At 37.1% G+C, this 17347-nt stretch overlaps 1 protein-coding gene across 16 annotated transcripts in view; it reads left to right on the top strand.

The window, feature by feature from the left end:
* Positions 1 to 17347, top strand: part of MCTP1 (multiple C2 and transmembrane domain containing 1) — a 483190-nt gene that overhangs the window by 293660 nt on the left and 172183 nt on the right. For all 16 annotated transcript variants that reach the window (XM_074360364.1, XM_074360366.1, XM_074360368.1 and 13 more), the window contains 2 exons: positions 6758 to 6944; positions 11783 to 11876. In XM_074360364.1, coding sequence (XP_074216465.1) covers positions 6758 to 6944; positions 11783 to 11876 — 281 coding nt within the window. The remainder of the gene's footprint in view (positions 1 to 6757; positions 6945 to 11782; positions 11877 to 17347) is intronic.

Raw genomic sequence — 17347 nt, 5'->3', positions numbered from 1 at the left:
TGCAAACCAGAAATAGACTCATGGACTTAGAAAACAAACTGTGGTTACCAGGGGAAAGGAGGGGAGGAATAGATTAGGAGTTTGGGATTAATAGACACACATATTGTATATAAAATAGATAACAAGGACCTACTGTGTAGCACAGGGAACTATATTCAGTTTCTTGTAATGAGCTGTAATGGAAAAGAATGAAAATTATACATGTATATGTATATACATGTATGTATATGTACAACTGAATCACTTTACTGTACACATGAAAGTAACATTGTAAATTGACTACACTTCAATAAAAAAATAAGCATTTAAAAATAACTAGATTATATAATCCCTAAATCCCCTTAACCAAGTGTATATAAACTGTAATTCGGGGAAAGCAAGTCAGCCATAAGGGGGCCACTGTCAGCCTCTCCATGTTACGCGGCTCCTACTCTTCCCTCAAAATACTTGCTGGCAACATGTGACGTGTCTGATGTATGGGCCACTGATGTTAATGCATCTATAAAATACAAAGCTTGATTTCTGTCCTATTTTTAAATTAAAAAGTAAATCCAAATAAGCCTAATTTACTTCCTGCACCCCAGTGGTCTAACACATTTACACATGTGTGCATCTGGGGTGCTAATCACAAGACTGTTTCATCTGAGTAGAACTGTCATCGGTCACTGGTTCGGGCATGGCAGATGGAAAGGCAGGGGTGAAAAAAGCGATAAAAATGCTGAAATTTTTCTCCTCGAACTCTCAGGGGAAAATGTCCCCAAATCAATTAAATCAATGTGATACATTCCTTCTATGCCGCTAAATATGTGTATATAGTGTCTCAAAAATGCAAAGAATTTCCAGCTTTGATGTAGAAGTCAGGAAACACGGAAATTTCTCTGAGCCTCAATTTCCCCATTTGTGGAATGAAAGAAAGTAGCTCTGAAATCTCCTTCAGTCTTGAGTCTGTTTTGATTCTTCTGTTGATTGATTGATGAGTCAGGTTCAGTAGAGACAGTAAGTTCTAAAATTTTACAGTATCAAATGAAGGCATATGGGATAATAAAACTACACATTATATTTACATAGCATTTTCATCTTTCAAAGTACTTTTCATCTATTGTTCCTGTGTTTTTGCAACTCTATACAAAGAAAAGTCATGATTTTTTTTAAAATTTCCATTTGATAAATGAGGAAAGCTAATGCCCAAAAAGTTTAAGTGACTTGCTTAATATCACAGTACTAATGAATAATTGAGCTTCATTAAACCTTTGGTGTTCTGAACCCCTGACATGGACTCTGAAGCGAAATAACTTCATTCAAAGCAACACAGTGAGTCTGTAGTAGTTGTGGAAATGAGGATGTGAGGAACAGATGGCTTAGAAAGGACTGAATCTCCCAAATTTAACAGAGGCCTGAGACATCACACACTTAATAAATAGTTAATTAATAAGTGAATAAATAAATGTCAGAAAGAAATCAACCCACTTTCTAGGGAGATAATATAGAAATGGTAAAATGAGCACATTAGGTGATAATCTGGCTCTGCCACTGTCACCATGGCTCAGTTTTTGGCCTCTCTGAACCTCTGTCTCCTCGTCTATAAGTAGTTTAATACTTACAGGGCACCAACTATATTCCAGGTGCTGCTCCTGAGGCATATCAGGAGATTGACAGGAAAAGACCAACTGCAAGTTATTTCAATGAGAATTAGTAAAAATTAGCCAAGCAAAGATAGTTGAATACACCATCTCAGGCAGTGAGGTTACCTCATCTGAATAAAAAGAAAAAGATGAGCCCTAGCATGGATGGGGGGAGAATTACAAGCTGTCAGGAATGACTTAAATAGTGTGAGTTAACAAGTGACACCAAGACAGATGGTGGGTCATGGAGGACACCTTGCTAAGGATATTCCATAGGTGGTGGGAAGCCAGGAGTGGGATGTCAGGACTCAGGTCTGGGTTTTAGACATCTGTAACTGAGGGGATTGAATTGTGCCAATGGTTTTTACCTTAGACCAAGTTCCCTATGAAACAGAGCTTGAGGCAATGATTAGGTGCTGGTGCTTAATGGGGAGGTACAATCCCAGGCACAGAGCAAGAGAGGAAGAACATGAGGCAGGGAAGTTATGCAACGTGATACGTTACTGAGCTGCCATGTTCCTTGTGCTTCAGAGACACAGTGGTTGCCCAGCAGGTGTGCCCGCGTGGCCATCTGTGGACAGTAATATGGAGAATTATGCTTTGGAACAGTTTGTAAGCAGGTGGAAGTTGTGAGGAATTATCTTCTATCTCCTATACCACTGATCTAAGTTCAGCCCACAGGAGACAACTTCTGCATTGCTTCATCTGGTTTCTTTGGCAGTTGATCAGAAAACCAGATCCCAGACTCCAGAGTGTGGCTTTCCATCCAAGTACTGAAGTGATCTTAGAAGCCAAAATTTGGGGCATGGGGCACTAGTGGCAGCTGAGGGGAATGCTCAGCCCATTTGGGCAAGTCAAAGTTAACACAGTCCTAGGCCAGTCTTAGGTGGCAGACCTGTGAGGACTCAAGCCCACTGGATTGGTCACAGTGGTGGGACAAGGAGCAGGCACTTGGAAAGACACAGCCAGAAGTTGAAGCTGAGGACCCGGTTCTATGTGGAAACCACATGTAAGAGGAGCTGTTCTTTGAACCAAAGAGGAGAATCCATACCCCATTTTTTCACCCTCTCTCCATCCATGGTGACCTTAATTTCGACCCCCCAGTGCTCCTTAGGAGACCATGTGAAATAAGATTAGATGTTCTGCCTTCTAGCACCAGCATTCAGACTTTTTTTTGGTGGGGGAGGGGTGTAATACATCTGAGGAATAATATTTCACGGCCAGTAAGATAAATTTGTTCTCTTACTCTTTTTGGTGTGTGGGATTGCAAAGAAAGGGAGTTATAAACAAGTGCAAACATGGGTAGAGTTAAAACAAATTATAGAATTTGGGGATTTTGAGAATTTGAAGTTTGTCTAGTTCAATTACCTCATCTCGTAGATGAGAAAACTGGAATTCAAGAGGATAAATTGTCTTGGAAAAGGTCATACAACTAGTCAGTGACAGAGAGGTAGAACCAAGAGAATCTGACTCTCAATCTTGGGCTCTTTTCTGTGTGTAAGTGTCCGTGTACATAGTTTTGGAGTTCATGAATTTGCTTCTATACTTTTTAAATATTGCATTTTCATTTTCATAACAATATAAAACCATCAGTTTTTACTTATTCGGAACCATCTGGATGAACATCTGTTATTTCCATAGCCAAACTATAGTGAATCCTTCCTTTGTCCGGACATAATAGTACAAGTGAGCCAAATACAGGTAAATCTGCCTGTTAGACTGCCAGAACCAAATACTATAGACTGAATGGCTTACAATCAACAGAAATTTATTTCTCACTGTTCTGGAGGTTGAGAAGTCTAAGATCAAGACACCAGCAGATTTAGTTTCCTGGTTCATGAACTCCTGTTTTTCCTCTGTGTCCTCACATGACAGAAGTGTTGAGCGGGGTCTCTCTGGTGCCTTTTTAATAAGGGCACTAATCCCATTCATGAGGACACCCCCTCATGACCTCATCACTTCCCAAACATCCCACTTCTTCCTACCATCACGTTGGCCACTAGGTTTCAACATACGAATTTTGGAGAGCACATGAACATTCAACCATAGCACTGGCCCATACTAATTAGTACTGAATTCATTTTGCAATACACTGTATTGCAGGAGTTCCATTGTTGTAGACGTTTATTTAGTAACAGTAAAGGGGTAGCAAAAAATTTTTCTTCACCAAATTCCAGCAGTAATTTGACTTGATGCCCATTTTTAATGCAGATATCAGAGATGCTGTGACACTAGCTTTATTCTCAAATTAGCAAGACAATTTTGCTTACTTACCAGTGACATTTTGTTTTAAATAGCATCTGAGGATTACTCCCGAGCAGAGTTTCTGCATGAATAGGAGATCTGAATAACCTCAACTAGCAAAAAGAACCCTGAAGTCATTGTCATTAATACTCCCTCATCAAATATATTTGTATAAATAGGGATTTTCTATTTTAGAATGATTAAAATCAAAATTCTGAAACATTAAATATAGGACAGACCTGGGACTATTTGTATGAGTACACCCAATATTGAAAATTTAGTTGCAGCATAAAAGTATGATCCTCCATATAAATATGTAGTGATAATTGAAATTCTGTTAGTTCTATAGCTTTTAAAATTCAATTTGCAATTTTTTCTTAGTTTATCATCTTACTAGAGCAATTACTTATAGCCTTCTTCCCTAGTTTATATATATTTTTAAAGCATAAAAATAAAAATAACATAATTCTGTCCTTGAAAATAATTTTTTTCTGTTAAAAACAAGTCCAGGTATTACCCAGTTTAAGAGTGACCTCAAACAGCACATGCATCCTCCTGGGATACACAATTTCAGAAATGACGGATTCATTAAGGAAAAAGCCTAGATCTTGGATTCCAGAGTCCCAAGTTCAGGTCTGGCTCTGCTAACAAGTAACTGTGTATCTCCATTAAATCATGTAACTTCTCTGGCTCTCAGTTTTCTCATTGCCAAGTAACAGAGATTTTGAAGATCACAAATCCGTATGCCTACTGGAACCAGGTACAGAATTAAGTGAAATAGTCCAGCTCTAAGTTAGATAGTACTGGGGACAGTAACTTAGAGGACATCTGCTCTGTCTTTCAAGTTATTTAAATTCAAAACTTTTTTAGCACCACATGCAAAAAAAAACTAAAGTCATGGACCAGATTTGATTTGAAAGTTGCCAGTTTGTAATTCCTGGACCAGATTATCTTTAGGACACCTCCCCCAACTCTGAAGCATTGAATACAATGACTCTAATGTAAATGAGGAGGAGGCCCAGCATCTGCATGACCAGTGCTAAATGGTAATGGGCATAGAAGGAAATCCTCCAGAAGGTTTCATTGTGTTTTAGTGTTTTAAGAGGAATGCAGTATCATACAAAGGAATAAGGCAAGAACAGGGCTGGGAAATGCATGATCAGAGTGATCTTCTTGGTCCCAACTTTATCCAAACCAAAGTACTATCTGACCTGTAATCCCTATTCAATTTTCTAGTATCATACTCCCAATCTAGTCCAAAGATTTACTAACATTCAACAAATGATAGGTTAGGCACTGTGCCAGATGCTGGCAATATCTGTAGAAAATCATATTCATGTTTTCTCTTTTTATTGAAGCATGCATTTGATTGGTTGTTTTTCACCATTGCATTTTTTAACCCTCACTTTGTTCCAGGTATTATTAACAAGGACTAATTCTAATTAAAGTTTGAATATTAGCTAAGACATTTGATATGTTTTTCCATCATTTAGAATTTAAGGGGACAGCATGAGAATATTTTGAAATGGATGTTGTGTTCGCAGAAGCATTGACGTTATTTGATATATACATCCTAACTTTAGGAACATGTTTTCCCAGACTTGATACAGACCCTCATTTCCTGCTCTCTCAATAGTTGGCCTTTATTGCACACAAATTTTCTGTCACTGACCAGGGCATTTCTTTTCTTTTTCATTCCTTGCATCTACATTCCTCTTCCTCCCAATTGTTTCTAGTCTGGCCATCTTTCATGTCATTTTTGATAGAAAAAAATAAAACGTAAATGTCAAACTTTGATTCTGTTTCTAAAATCACTCACTAAAATAAAGAGATGCTGGAATGCTACCATAAGCTTCAAGGTCCTATTCTAGAAGTTTAATTTAAAAGCAAAATAAGAGGGGGAGGGTATAGCTCAGCAGTAGAGCACATGCTTAGTTAGCATGTACGAGGTCCTGGGTTCATGGGTCCCCAGTACCTCCATTAAAAATAAAATTAAAATAAAAGCAAAATAATAAACAATAAGTAGATTGAGAATAAGGAACAACATTTTAATCTGTCCCTAATAACTACTGACCACCCAGTTTATGATGTCACCGCATTTATTCTTACAATCGGCTATTTCCTGTTATAAATGTCTTTTATTCATGTCTGCCCCCTTTCTCTTGGTTTATTGGCCTTGTGGTCACCACAGTTTCTTTCTCTTCCTAATCAATTGACATTTTTATGGAAAGAGTTTGCAAAGTGTTCAGCTCTGAGAGAGTGGCATACTGAGCATGGGCTGCCACCTTATGAAACCTCTCTCAGGACAACTCTGGTACCTAACACTTGAGTTAGAATGTTTTCAGAGGAATTGTTTGTTAATTTAGATTTATGCAGTGCTCTATGAATAAATTGGCATGGTTTTAAAAATATAAAACTTATGACATCACCATAGCATGTATTCTATTCACTGCTTAATAACATTTATGAACAACGGCAAAATACCTGTTGTTTTAAAAGTGGCACAAAAATTCCGACACTTGGTGGTTTGCCTCTTTAGACAGCTCATGTTAGTCCTTCTGTAAGCAAAGCCCCAATGATCTGGGCCAACCAGGGACTGAAATTCCCTGCCAATTTATGAATACAGTGACAATGGCTAGTAATCCAATCAGATAAGTATATTTTTTTGCATCTTACAGGAAATAAGCAATTAAACAGTAAAATAATCAAGAGTCAGAATTTTGTGAAGAAAATCAGCTGACATGAAAGATATATGCTTCCAGTGGTCCAAATGGTCTTTCCACTGATTTTTCACAGAGCTCTGATTAGCCTGCACCTACACTGTTTGATGTGGCAAAAAAAAAAAAAAAAAAAAAAAAAGCCATTTGCTAATTCAAAACATTTGTTTTTAGGTGCCAGGTCGACCTGTCAGCTCTCAGTAGGGAGCAGACTCACAAGTTGGAGTTGCAGCTGGAAGAAGGGGAGGGGCACCTGGTACTGCTGGTCACCCTGACAGCTTCGGCCACAGTCAGCATCTCTGACCTCTCCATCAACTCCCCGGAGGACCAGAAAGAACGCGAGGAAATATTAAAGAGATATGTACGTATGTAACCCTCCTCCTTCAGGGTCATGTGTGACTAGATGAGGTTGTAAATAATTTACATGGAGTGGCAGAAGTACATCTGAAAAGCTGTCTGATAAATGTATCAGCAGAAGCAGAAAGCTGGGCAGAAGAAAACACCCTGCAACTCTTTGCAGAAGGACTTGGGTTACCCACGGATATCTAGATACCTGGTCTTCTCTGCAGTCTCTTCCAGCACAAGTTCTAGATTTTGAGATTCTCCTCAGTGATTTTTATCACGCAACAAAATTATGCAGGGAAACGTCCCACAGCAGAAAATCAAGTGTACACAGTAATACTTTAAAGTTAGTTCATGACTAGTTTTTTGTAAGCGGAATTAAGATTTCTTTATCTTTCCAAATTTGAAATAGAGTTTAATGGCACTTATATGAATTAGTAGCTTGGTAACTGAAGGCTAATCACAGAAATAATTTTTATTTTCAACTGTTTAGAAAAGCCTCACTTCATTTCTTTAATTTTTTAATTGAGTATGAATTAAAAGGAAGCCTCTTTAACTTTTGATCAGATGTAGAGTGATAGGGTGGAATAGTGAGTTACTAAAATAAGTACCCTTCTCAAATGCTACCAAACCCTCTCACAACAGATTTGCCTATTTCCCAGCATCCTCATGTTTTCCATTTCCCACCACGTAGTTTTCCTGAGTCAACAGAGAGGGGAGCTCTTACTCCACTGTTCTGTCTCAATGAAGCCTCGAAAAGTGAATGTCTCAGGACCCATGAAGCTGGGAAAAAAGCTTTTCCACTTAAAATTACAAAGCTTGTATTGTACAATGCTGCCAGGTGTTTAGAAGGCTCCTCTAGACACTCAGCCATGAAACCAAGCTCTGACTAACAAAAGGCCGCTTAATTTTTTTTTAGATTTTAAAATATTCCTGTTGCTGACTGACATCCTTCCAATAACTGAATTTAATAAAGATGTACCTTATCAGGCTGCGCAGATAACATGAAGTGCTGGTACTAATGCTCTACAACATTCTTCAAACAGATTAGCAGGATGTGCGCTTCAGCAAATTTATTCTGGCTATCTCCACAGAATCAGCTGTCTGCTAATGCTTGTACAACTCATCCACCAATGGTGTTATCATAAACAGTTTAATAGAGGTGACTTAGCAAGGCTAAAGAGTATATATTTTTAAACCACCTAAGAGCCCAAGGTATTGTGTGGCATCCTCTAATACATAATTGCAGTTGTGAAAATTATTTCCCATTTTGGTACTCACCAAGACATATTCTCCTGTTACCAGAAGTGAGCCTCATGAATTAAAACAATGTTAAAGAAGTTAACTGGCATAGTAATATGAAAATTATTCTAGGTATTATAGTATTACATTTGATGGATTAATACTTGATACTATCCCATATATTAGAATGACACTACAGGCTAGGTAATTAGACATGATCCTATTATTACTGATATTTTTTTTCTTTTTGCTGGATGGGCCTCCTTAAATCAGCCATTTCCATTTAGAATTTGAATATTTGTTTTTATACCTTCTTTCAAATATTAGTTATTATTTTAATAAAATATCAAATATTACATTGATGTCCCAGCTACTTCTCAGATTATATTCTGCTCAGTCTCTTCAAAAGTGAACTATATTTAAATATACTTGTTTTTAGCCCTGAATTTCAAGCAGAGGCCTGTATTTCCCTCTAGAGACATACTTGCCAAGAAGCTACTGTCTGCAGCATAGTACATGTATTATGATCTCTCATAGCAATACAAGGACAAAGACCTATATTTTAGGGTCTTAGAGTATCTCCTTTTTATTACATAGATTTTGAAATGAATGAATGCTGTATCATGTCTGAAATATCACTTGTTTGGGAGACACATATGAGAGAGTTCATTTGGAGAATTATTCATATGTTTTCCTATGAGAACTTGTGTTTTGTTTTTATTTTTGTTTTGTTTTTTAAGTTCAGGCTAAACTTGAGAATTTGATTTGGCTCCAGTTATGGTGAGGAAAGTAGGTGGCTTGCCCGACTCATATGAACCAGCCCTGAAAATGCTCTCCATTGCTGTCGGTCAGCTGTTCATTGCAAAGCACTGAAGCCCCACAAATTAAACAGACATTACTGTGTGAGCCATTATTTGATCACCACATTCTGAAAAGATGGCTAATTCCATTTTTCTTTTTTTTTTTTCTTCTTCTTTCTGGGGAGAGGGAAGCAAGGAAGGTCAATAGGGGGCGGGTAGTAATGGGTAGTAGACCAAGAGCGATCGTATGACCTTTTCAGAACGGGTGTGCTGAACCCTTGCTCCCCCTTGTCACAGTTTAAAAACCAGAGGAGCTAGTTTAGAGAAGAAGTTGTTAGCATTCCATTTTTATTATGACATTTCACAGTCATCTGATTTAATGTCCCTTGACCGGATTGTCCACCGTGAGACGATGGGCTTGAAATGTTATTTAGAGCATTGATAAAAGGTGAGCGGTTCTAAGATGACAGCGAGTCATAAGGCTGGTGGTGTGACATTAATTTTCTCCATAACAGAGATGGAATAAGACGTCACGGTGACAAGCTGTCAATCAGCTCCGGCCCCTCAGAGCATCTCGATGCCATAGGATGGGGTATTGCCTCTCCCGTAATAGAGCTGAACTGAGATGCTCTCCCTGACAGCTGCTGCAGCCATAGAGAAAATATATTATACAGCCTTTCATTAAAAAAATAAAGAGGACTCCTCTCCAGAGCATTTCAATCTTTTCCCATCTATTGAGGGCTGAAAGGATTCACAGCAAATCATAGATTCCTCTGCTATGGAAATTTCTGGCTTCAGAAGCCATCCAGGTTTTGAGGCCTTCTAAAATAACCATAAATAACAAGTCAGGAATACCTCTTGATGAAGCATTACTTCAAGTTATATGTTTAAACCGATACATTTACGTTTGGAGAGGTTTTTTTGTTTTTTTATTTTTTCTTTTTGCGGAAGAGTTCTTATTATAATCGATGTGTGTTACTTGCCTAAACAGTTGAAGTTTGCAATAAATTACTGAGTGTCAGCTGACTCGAGGAAATGAAACCTTCAAACAATAATTACCCTCCAAATGGAAAGCAGAACATCAAGGCTGATGCACCAGAAGCTGTGTGACCGGGCAGTGAGGTTACCAGCGTGAAAACGGTTCTCAGACTGAGCGCTGAAGATACTTGTTTTAGTCACAATGGAACTTGGTTTAAATGGCTCCTGAAAATTAAAGGACAGGAACCCCTTGATAAAACCCTTCTCTGCCATTAGATTAAAAGACTTATCTGGTCTACAGCACTCAGTAAACTCTCAGATAAGAGGCAGCTTCCCAAACCCAAAGGTTACTACCTGAGGAAGACAGCATGCCAGCAAATCTCTGAATTATAATACTGCTGTCTGAAGTCTCCACTGTTCAGCCCTTCATTTACAGGAGTTTAAATGGAGAGAGAAGTGCATTTTTATGGAACCCAGTCATCTGGGTGGTTTAAACAGTTTGGGTGATAAACAACTGTTTAAAAACAATAAAAGATTAAGAGCTAATCCATGTGCTAAACACTCCTTTTTAAAAGTTAGGCTATGAGATTATGCATCTATCTGTGTTTCCTCCTCTCAGTATGCCAAGGTCAGAGCTGCAGGGTAAACAATGACTTGTCATATGGGACTGATAAAGTTAATACTGCTGTGAGCTTGTGCTTGTCAGTACTCTCACATTCTCATACAAAGATGGGAATGTTCTTTACTCTAGTAACGTTTTAATAGCTAATTTTATTACGCAAAACTATGTTATGCTTCCCGGTTTTAAAGCTTTCTAAAGATTATGATAAAGAAGTACCTTTGATTTACTGAGTAAACGTGCTGATCTTGTCATGAGAAAAATACAATGAGGCGTAAATAAATGAATGCATATCATCTCCTATAGGTACATTTTACTAAGAATTTGTGTCCATTAGAGTTCTGAATTATTGTCTTGGTATCCCTCTTTTAATTCCTTCAAGTATTACACTTATTAAAACACTACCATTATTAATTTATGAAATTAAATAGGTTTTAGCATTTGGATCTGATTTTTCTATTAAAATTTCTACACCTACTACAATGGCAAATAAATTTACAAATTTAAGAAAAATTGCTTACCACTTTTAAATTGATTTTTATTGGTCTATTTGATTTCTTTTTGAAAATTATATCTGTCCTCTACCTAAAAGGTGTATGGAACTATGTAAGACTTTAGAATTAAGTATTAGAAAATATTCTTTCAATAATTTAACCCTCATCTAGCACCTGCAATTTAGAAAACTCACCGAGAAGAAAATAGTAGAAAAAAGTTAATTAATTTAATGTTGGCTTTCTTACTCTCAAAGTCTGAGGTGTGTTACATAACCAACAACTTAAGATTCAATATTAAGAATCATTAGTTTCCAAATCATCATTCGTACAGATGAAAGATTTCTTGGAGTGCTTTGGTAAAGGAGACTGAAGAAGAAAGCAGACTTGTCCTATTTTATAATTTATTGTTCAACATCTACTGTTAATTACTTATGGGAAAGAAATGTATTTTTTACTCTTTCAAAAAATCTACTTATATAGCAAAAAATGATCTACATAAATATACGTGTGCATGTGTTTGTGTGTGCATGTACACATTCATATAGAAAGGTCATCTGTGCTGAAGAAACATAAGTATCCCCCCTCCCTTTGTTTTTCCACAAATATCCTTTTGATCACTTATGCGGCATCCTGAGATCAATCATAATACTTAGTATTTTCTCAGCACACTCTTTGAGACCCTTTAGGACCTTTCTTTTCTAATACTGATATTGGGATCTTTCAGAGCCCATTGCGGATATTTCACAACCTGAAAGATGTGGGATTTCTCCAGGTGAAAGTAATCAGAGCAGAAGGGCTAATGGCCGCTGATGTCACAGGTAAGAAACGATGCAGTTCTCCTATTGCATATGTATCAAGCAGCATGCAAGGTCTACTCCATTTAATGACTGAACTTTTCTGTATCTTCTTCTCTCAGAGGTATCAGCTTCCCTCAGATGATACTATAGTATCAACACTTATAATTCGAACATGCATAAAATCTGTTGCATAGTTACTGAAAAGTTAGATGTATAATACTCAATTACTTGGTATGAATTCTTTGTATTTGGGTTGCTGATCCAATTCCTTAGTTGTCCAAATTTCTTAGCACATCCCAGAGATCATTCTGGATCTAAACTTAGCATCTACATTGTTCTAAATGTTTTTTAACCAAGAGACAGACCTGTAAAAATGCCAAAGTCAGTATGATATCTTCAAGTTTCCTGATTTGGATATTGCTGTTTCTATGACATATTCATTAATTATTTCATCACTTTCCAGAGTTAAATCATTGTTTGGAATTTGCAACTATTTGAGCATTCATTTATTATTTATTTCAGAGGATTTGAGGGATGTTTATATGATTCCTTAAATAGACCATCTCAAGATGGATAATAAATAAGACTAACTTGACCAATTTTTGTGTAAAATTTTCTGCTCCTGAAAGAACATATCCACTTAGTATTTGTGGAAATATGCTTACCACTGTGAATGGTCAGTATGTTGACCCTGAAAGTGTAGCTGACTTATTTGAAGGGGAGAAATGTACTTTTCCTGCCATAAAGAGCTTGCAAACGCTTTATAACATCGCTGCTGCCCTTCTTTAATTCATGGAACAGAATCAAAACCTAATTAAAAGATCACATGCCTTAAAATTAAATAGCAGATGTCTGCTTCAAAATGGCAATATTTTAATTTTTTAATATTTATGTAGTATCAAATGACTACTTATTATATGATAAAATTAAAATGTTGACAGTTTACAGTTTCTTTAAAGGGAATATTATCAACTCATGAGTAACCAAGAAGATAATGACAACTGTCAAATATTATTTCAAAATAGGCATACCTGAAAACAGTGGGAGAGAGCGTTGTTTGTAATCTTTTTGCACATATACTTACTTGGCTCTGTGTACTAAACAATTAGTGAATGGTAAGTTTTTTCATTTTCTATTTTATTTCTGGTGTTGTTAGAATCAAATTATTCTGAATACAGTGATTTTTTCCATCATTACGCCACTTTCATTATTAGAACCATTCATTGTTGACTGACTGCTCTATTTTTGTGCACTTTGAGTATTAACTTAACTACTGGAATAGGAACACTGGGCTGCTTTTACACCACAGAGGTCCTAACCAGTCTTTGATTCCTAGCAGCAGGTGGATTCAGGAATTCATGGCAGTAACTCTCACCATCATGAGAGACATCTTCACTTTTCTTCAGGATTTTCTGTGGGGAAGTTAAGCACCCAGCCTTGTGATAATAACATCTGAAGATAGGGAGAAAAGCCTAAAATAAAAAGTATTTCAGAGGGCACCTAAGTACTCTCACTGGACATTTATAGTGGGCACAATAATTTCTTGTAGAAACATTCAAGTCCCCTTTACTTCAAAAGTCTAGATACCTGCCCATTACACAAATTCAGTGCGATTCTCTGTCTCTCTTGGAGAGAAGCTGTCATTGCTTTGGAATCTTCATGAATATGCAAACTATGTTAACCCAGTTGGTCTATATGCCACCGCACAAGTTAAAGTGCATGTTCTCTTTAAGCTGGGAAAAAAATAGCTATATTTCTTTCCTAATGGTTCTACGTCAATTAATATGAGTAACAATCGTCTTTTCCCTGGGGATTCGGTGAGACATAATTTTGATCTGATAAAATGAAGTTTAATTTGGGAAATACTAAATAACAGATTCACCATTTTTTCCTTCCAGTTTTAGGGATATAAATCTAATAAGTCCTCATTCCACACTGACCTTATAATCTAATGTGCTCTGAATTGAACAAGAGAGATGTTGAACTATTCAGGGGCAAGAGGATAATTCAGTCTTTGACCTTGCTCACTCTTGGACCTTTTGTGGTCTTTATGACATTTGTGATGGTGGCAGAAACCGAGGACCATATATTTAAGTCACAATGTCTGAATATTCTTCCAATTTTTAAAATACTCTTTACTTTTAAAAAGGATAAATATTTATATGTATACTGATCCTTCCTGGTCTTTATCATGAAATTTGGGGCACAAATAAGCTCTTTGTATACTTTATCTCCTACTTGCTCAAAAAAGAACTATAAAAATATGTTGTGCATCTCAGTGGATAATTATAGTCAGGCCTTGCAAGATATTCAGCATCAGTTTGAGAAAAGGGAATGGAGTCAATGGTGCTATCTTCAAATCCTCAAATTAGCATCCATTTTAGGATTGTTCTGGATGGAAAGGGGAGATTTAAAATCACTGATAACTCTCGGTGTAAGCAAAGAATATTTTCTGACCTGATATAAATGAAGCTATTACTTTAAGCTACTTGGTTGACTTCTGAACAGTTTTCTAAACAAGTCTCACAGAACAATTTATATTTGACCAACTTTGCTCTATTATTAAAATATTTTTAATGATCAGAACATAAAGTTAAACTCCCAGAATTTCAGCAAAAATTTTAAAATTACAATACTCCATCATTTAACAGGAGCACAAGAAAAAGAGATTCTAACATCTTTTAAGTAGCCATCCATCTTACTGCAGTTAGACTTTTTTCCTTTCAAAATGTAAAATTTTACTTTTGTTACAACACATTCATTGAGAAACATTGTGATACTGTATTAACTCTGTGTGAATAAAGAGCAATTGAGACTCTCTTTGAATGAGTGAGTATAAAGCACAAATTACTTTTTAATGAAACCCTCAATTCTTTCCCTTTCCACAAAAAGCCTATAGCCTTGTTCAGCTGAAGGCTACTACAGTAGGTCACTTCAGTTAAGCCCCTAATAAACTGTTGATAGTCGAGGGTAGTTTTTTCTTCCGTCTCAATAGCCCAGTGTTGGACAGTGCACTTCAAATCATTAAGGTTAATACAGATTTAAAAAAGAGATTAACTCTGGTGGTTAAGGCCTCAATTTACAACTCCCACACATACACAGGCATTGAGTGAGGCACAAGAGTGGATTGAAATTTCAGTCAAATTGTGGGCAGTCTTTCACAGCCTGAGAAAGTGGCACTCTTTTTCAAAGTTGGTCAGCTAAATTCTTCGTGAAGGAAAAAGTTTGACGAACTGAAAAATACTGCGCAGGACAACTTACTTACCTTTCAGTTAACCAATGAAAAGGTTACTGTCTCTCTGGACCATCAAAGCAAAACCTGCAGACTGTCTGGCCCTGTGTTCACTAGGGAAGATTCTACTGCTAAATCGAGTGCTCCTTAAAACTGGACAGACTATGAGAAGAGAAAGACCAATGGGGAGAATTTTTTTTTTTGGTGGTGGGAAACAGTTCATGTCTGGTAGAATTTGTCTTTTCTAGCTTGTAATTATTCTTCCTTAGGGCCTGATTTCTGCTTTCAGCTGAACATTTAAAGTCTTCTATATTGAGTGAGGCTTTCTTTGCAGAGTATTTAGACCTAGCCTATTGGTTCTTTCAAGTTCTTAGAGGAGAAGAAGAAAAGGGTTCTTCTCCTCAACCCCTCCCCTTCATTTTCCCCTACGTTGTTTTTTTGAGCTCCCGAGGAAGAGGTCACAGCCTCCCCAGGGATTCCAGCCACTCAGTTTCAGAAACACTGATAGGGGACAACCGTGCAACTCTTTCAAAAGATGCCCTACCTTTTCGCTGTATTTAAAGGTACACTAATATAAAACTTCTCCACTCCAGGTGAACTGATCTCTCAAATTAATGCACCGTCTCTTTCAGGAGACCACAGAGGGAGAGGTTAAAAAAAAGGAAGAGAGGGTCAGAATTTTATAATTAACGTAATCTGTCACTGAAATCGTCCCATTCAGTGAACATACCTTTTCCTAAAACAAGGCTACACATAAAGATTTGCAACTCACCAGCCTTATGTCTGGAAATCTACTAGTTATTAAGAGAGATGTTTACTACCCCTTTATTTGCATAGACTGTTCCCATGTTTTTCTTTAGGAAAACTGTCTTCATTGTTGGAAAATATTTAAGTAACAAAACAGCAGAAAAAGACATGCTACAGTTTTTTTTTATCAGCTTCCGTGAGAATCTTATTATCTTAAGAAATAACAGTTAGCAGCTCAGATTCATTAGCAGAGCTAAATTTAAGCCCCATTTGACAGGCTGCCTAGAAAACATTTTGTTTTGCTGTCTGTGGGCTTTAATTAAGATGTGTTCAATTTCAGTCTTCTTCAGTCTCCCCCCACCCCCAGCTTGCTGTGTCACAGACCAGCGATCAGACACTTTTAGATGGTCCGGCCCATGACTTTGACCTTCTGCGCAGTCCGGCGTTCCCTGGGGAACCGTTCAACTCATGAGGTCTGATTTCACACTTCCAGGATGCCTCAGCTCTCTTAACAATGACAGGGAGACAAAGCCCTTTAGAGCAGGCCGCATGGGGACTTGTTTAAATTGGAAACCAGAGAGGAGTCAAGGAACAAGGTTATGGGCTACAGAATAGTGCTTTTAATAAAGAGCTCACAGCTCCGGCTCAGCTCAAAGAAGTCTACCTCTGTACAATTAATTGAGCCATTTATCTGGAGCATCTTAGGCCTCTACTTTCTCACAGAATTGCGTGGTAAATATCAGCTAAGAAGCAAATGAGATATGCATGAAATGAATTTTAACACTTTGATTACTGCACCTCCAGTCTTCATTAAAAGGAAATTTATTTGTATTTCTGACCTCATTATCAGTAGGCTGCCTGCATTTTTATTGGTTCCTGTGATTTCCAGCTTGAGTGTGTCATGAAGGTATATTTTATACAGAGATTTGGATTTATTATTCCTGGTATTTTCCCTGAACATTATGGGTCTATTCAGAGAAAGAAAATGAAAAGGTAGCTGTACAGAAAAAGGCGAGTCTCTTCTTTGGAAGTTTTATATACAGTTGGTGAAATGCCAAGCACATATACATCCAAGGTAGTATCCTTTTAAAAAATTAACATGTGTGGGTTACTCAAGCAAATTGCATGAGATACATACAATTGTTGCTTGAGTGGCTCTCAGAAGACAGTGGCTCTAGTAGAAGAAGTAGCTATGTTGCTGCTTTTATAGAACTGTAGCAGTTTGAATTTACAATAGCACATGCCTTTAATTGCCATGATCACATTTAATAACATTGATGATATCTGATAAGTGCAGCCTTAGATTTTGTGATCGTTATTTAAAATCTAGTTAGAGGAGAAAATAGATATCCTTTAAATTCTACATAGTCCCATTGAAAGTGTTACATATAAAATGCAGTGGAATTCCTTCATATGTGTGAATTATCAAGGGTAAAACAACTTACCAAATAAAAAGGGGTTATTTGTGGGTGTCATTCTTAATTTTGATACTTTTCACCATGCTAAAATCTTA

This window comes from Camelus bactrianus, chromosome 3 (assembly GCF_048773025.1).
Source record: "Camelus bactrianus isolate YW-2024 breed Bactrian camel chromosome 3, ASM4877302v1, whole genome shotgun sequence".
Taxonomy (NCBI): Eukaryota; Metazoa; Chordata; class Mammalia; order Artiodactyla; family Camelidae; genus Camelus; species Camelus bactrianus.
Note: the sequence above shows the minus strand (reverse complement) of the source record. Positions and strands in the feature narration are given on the sequence as shown.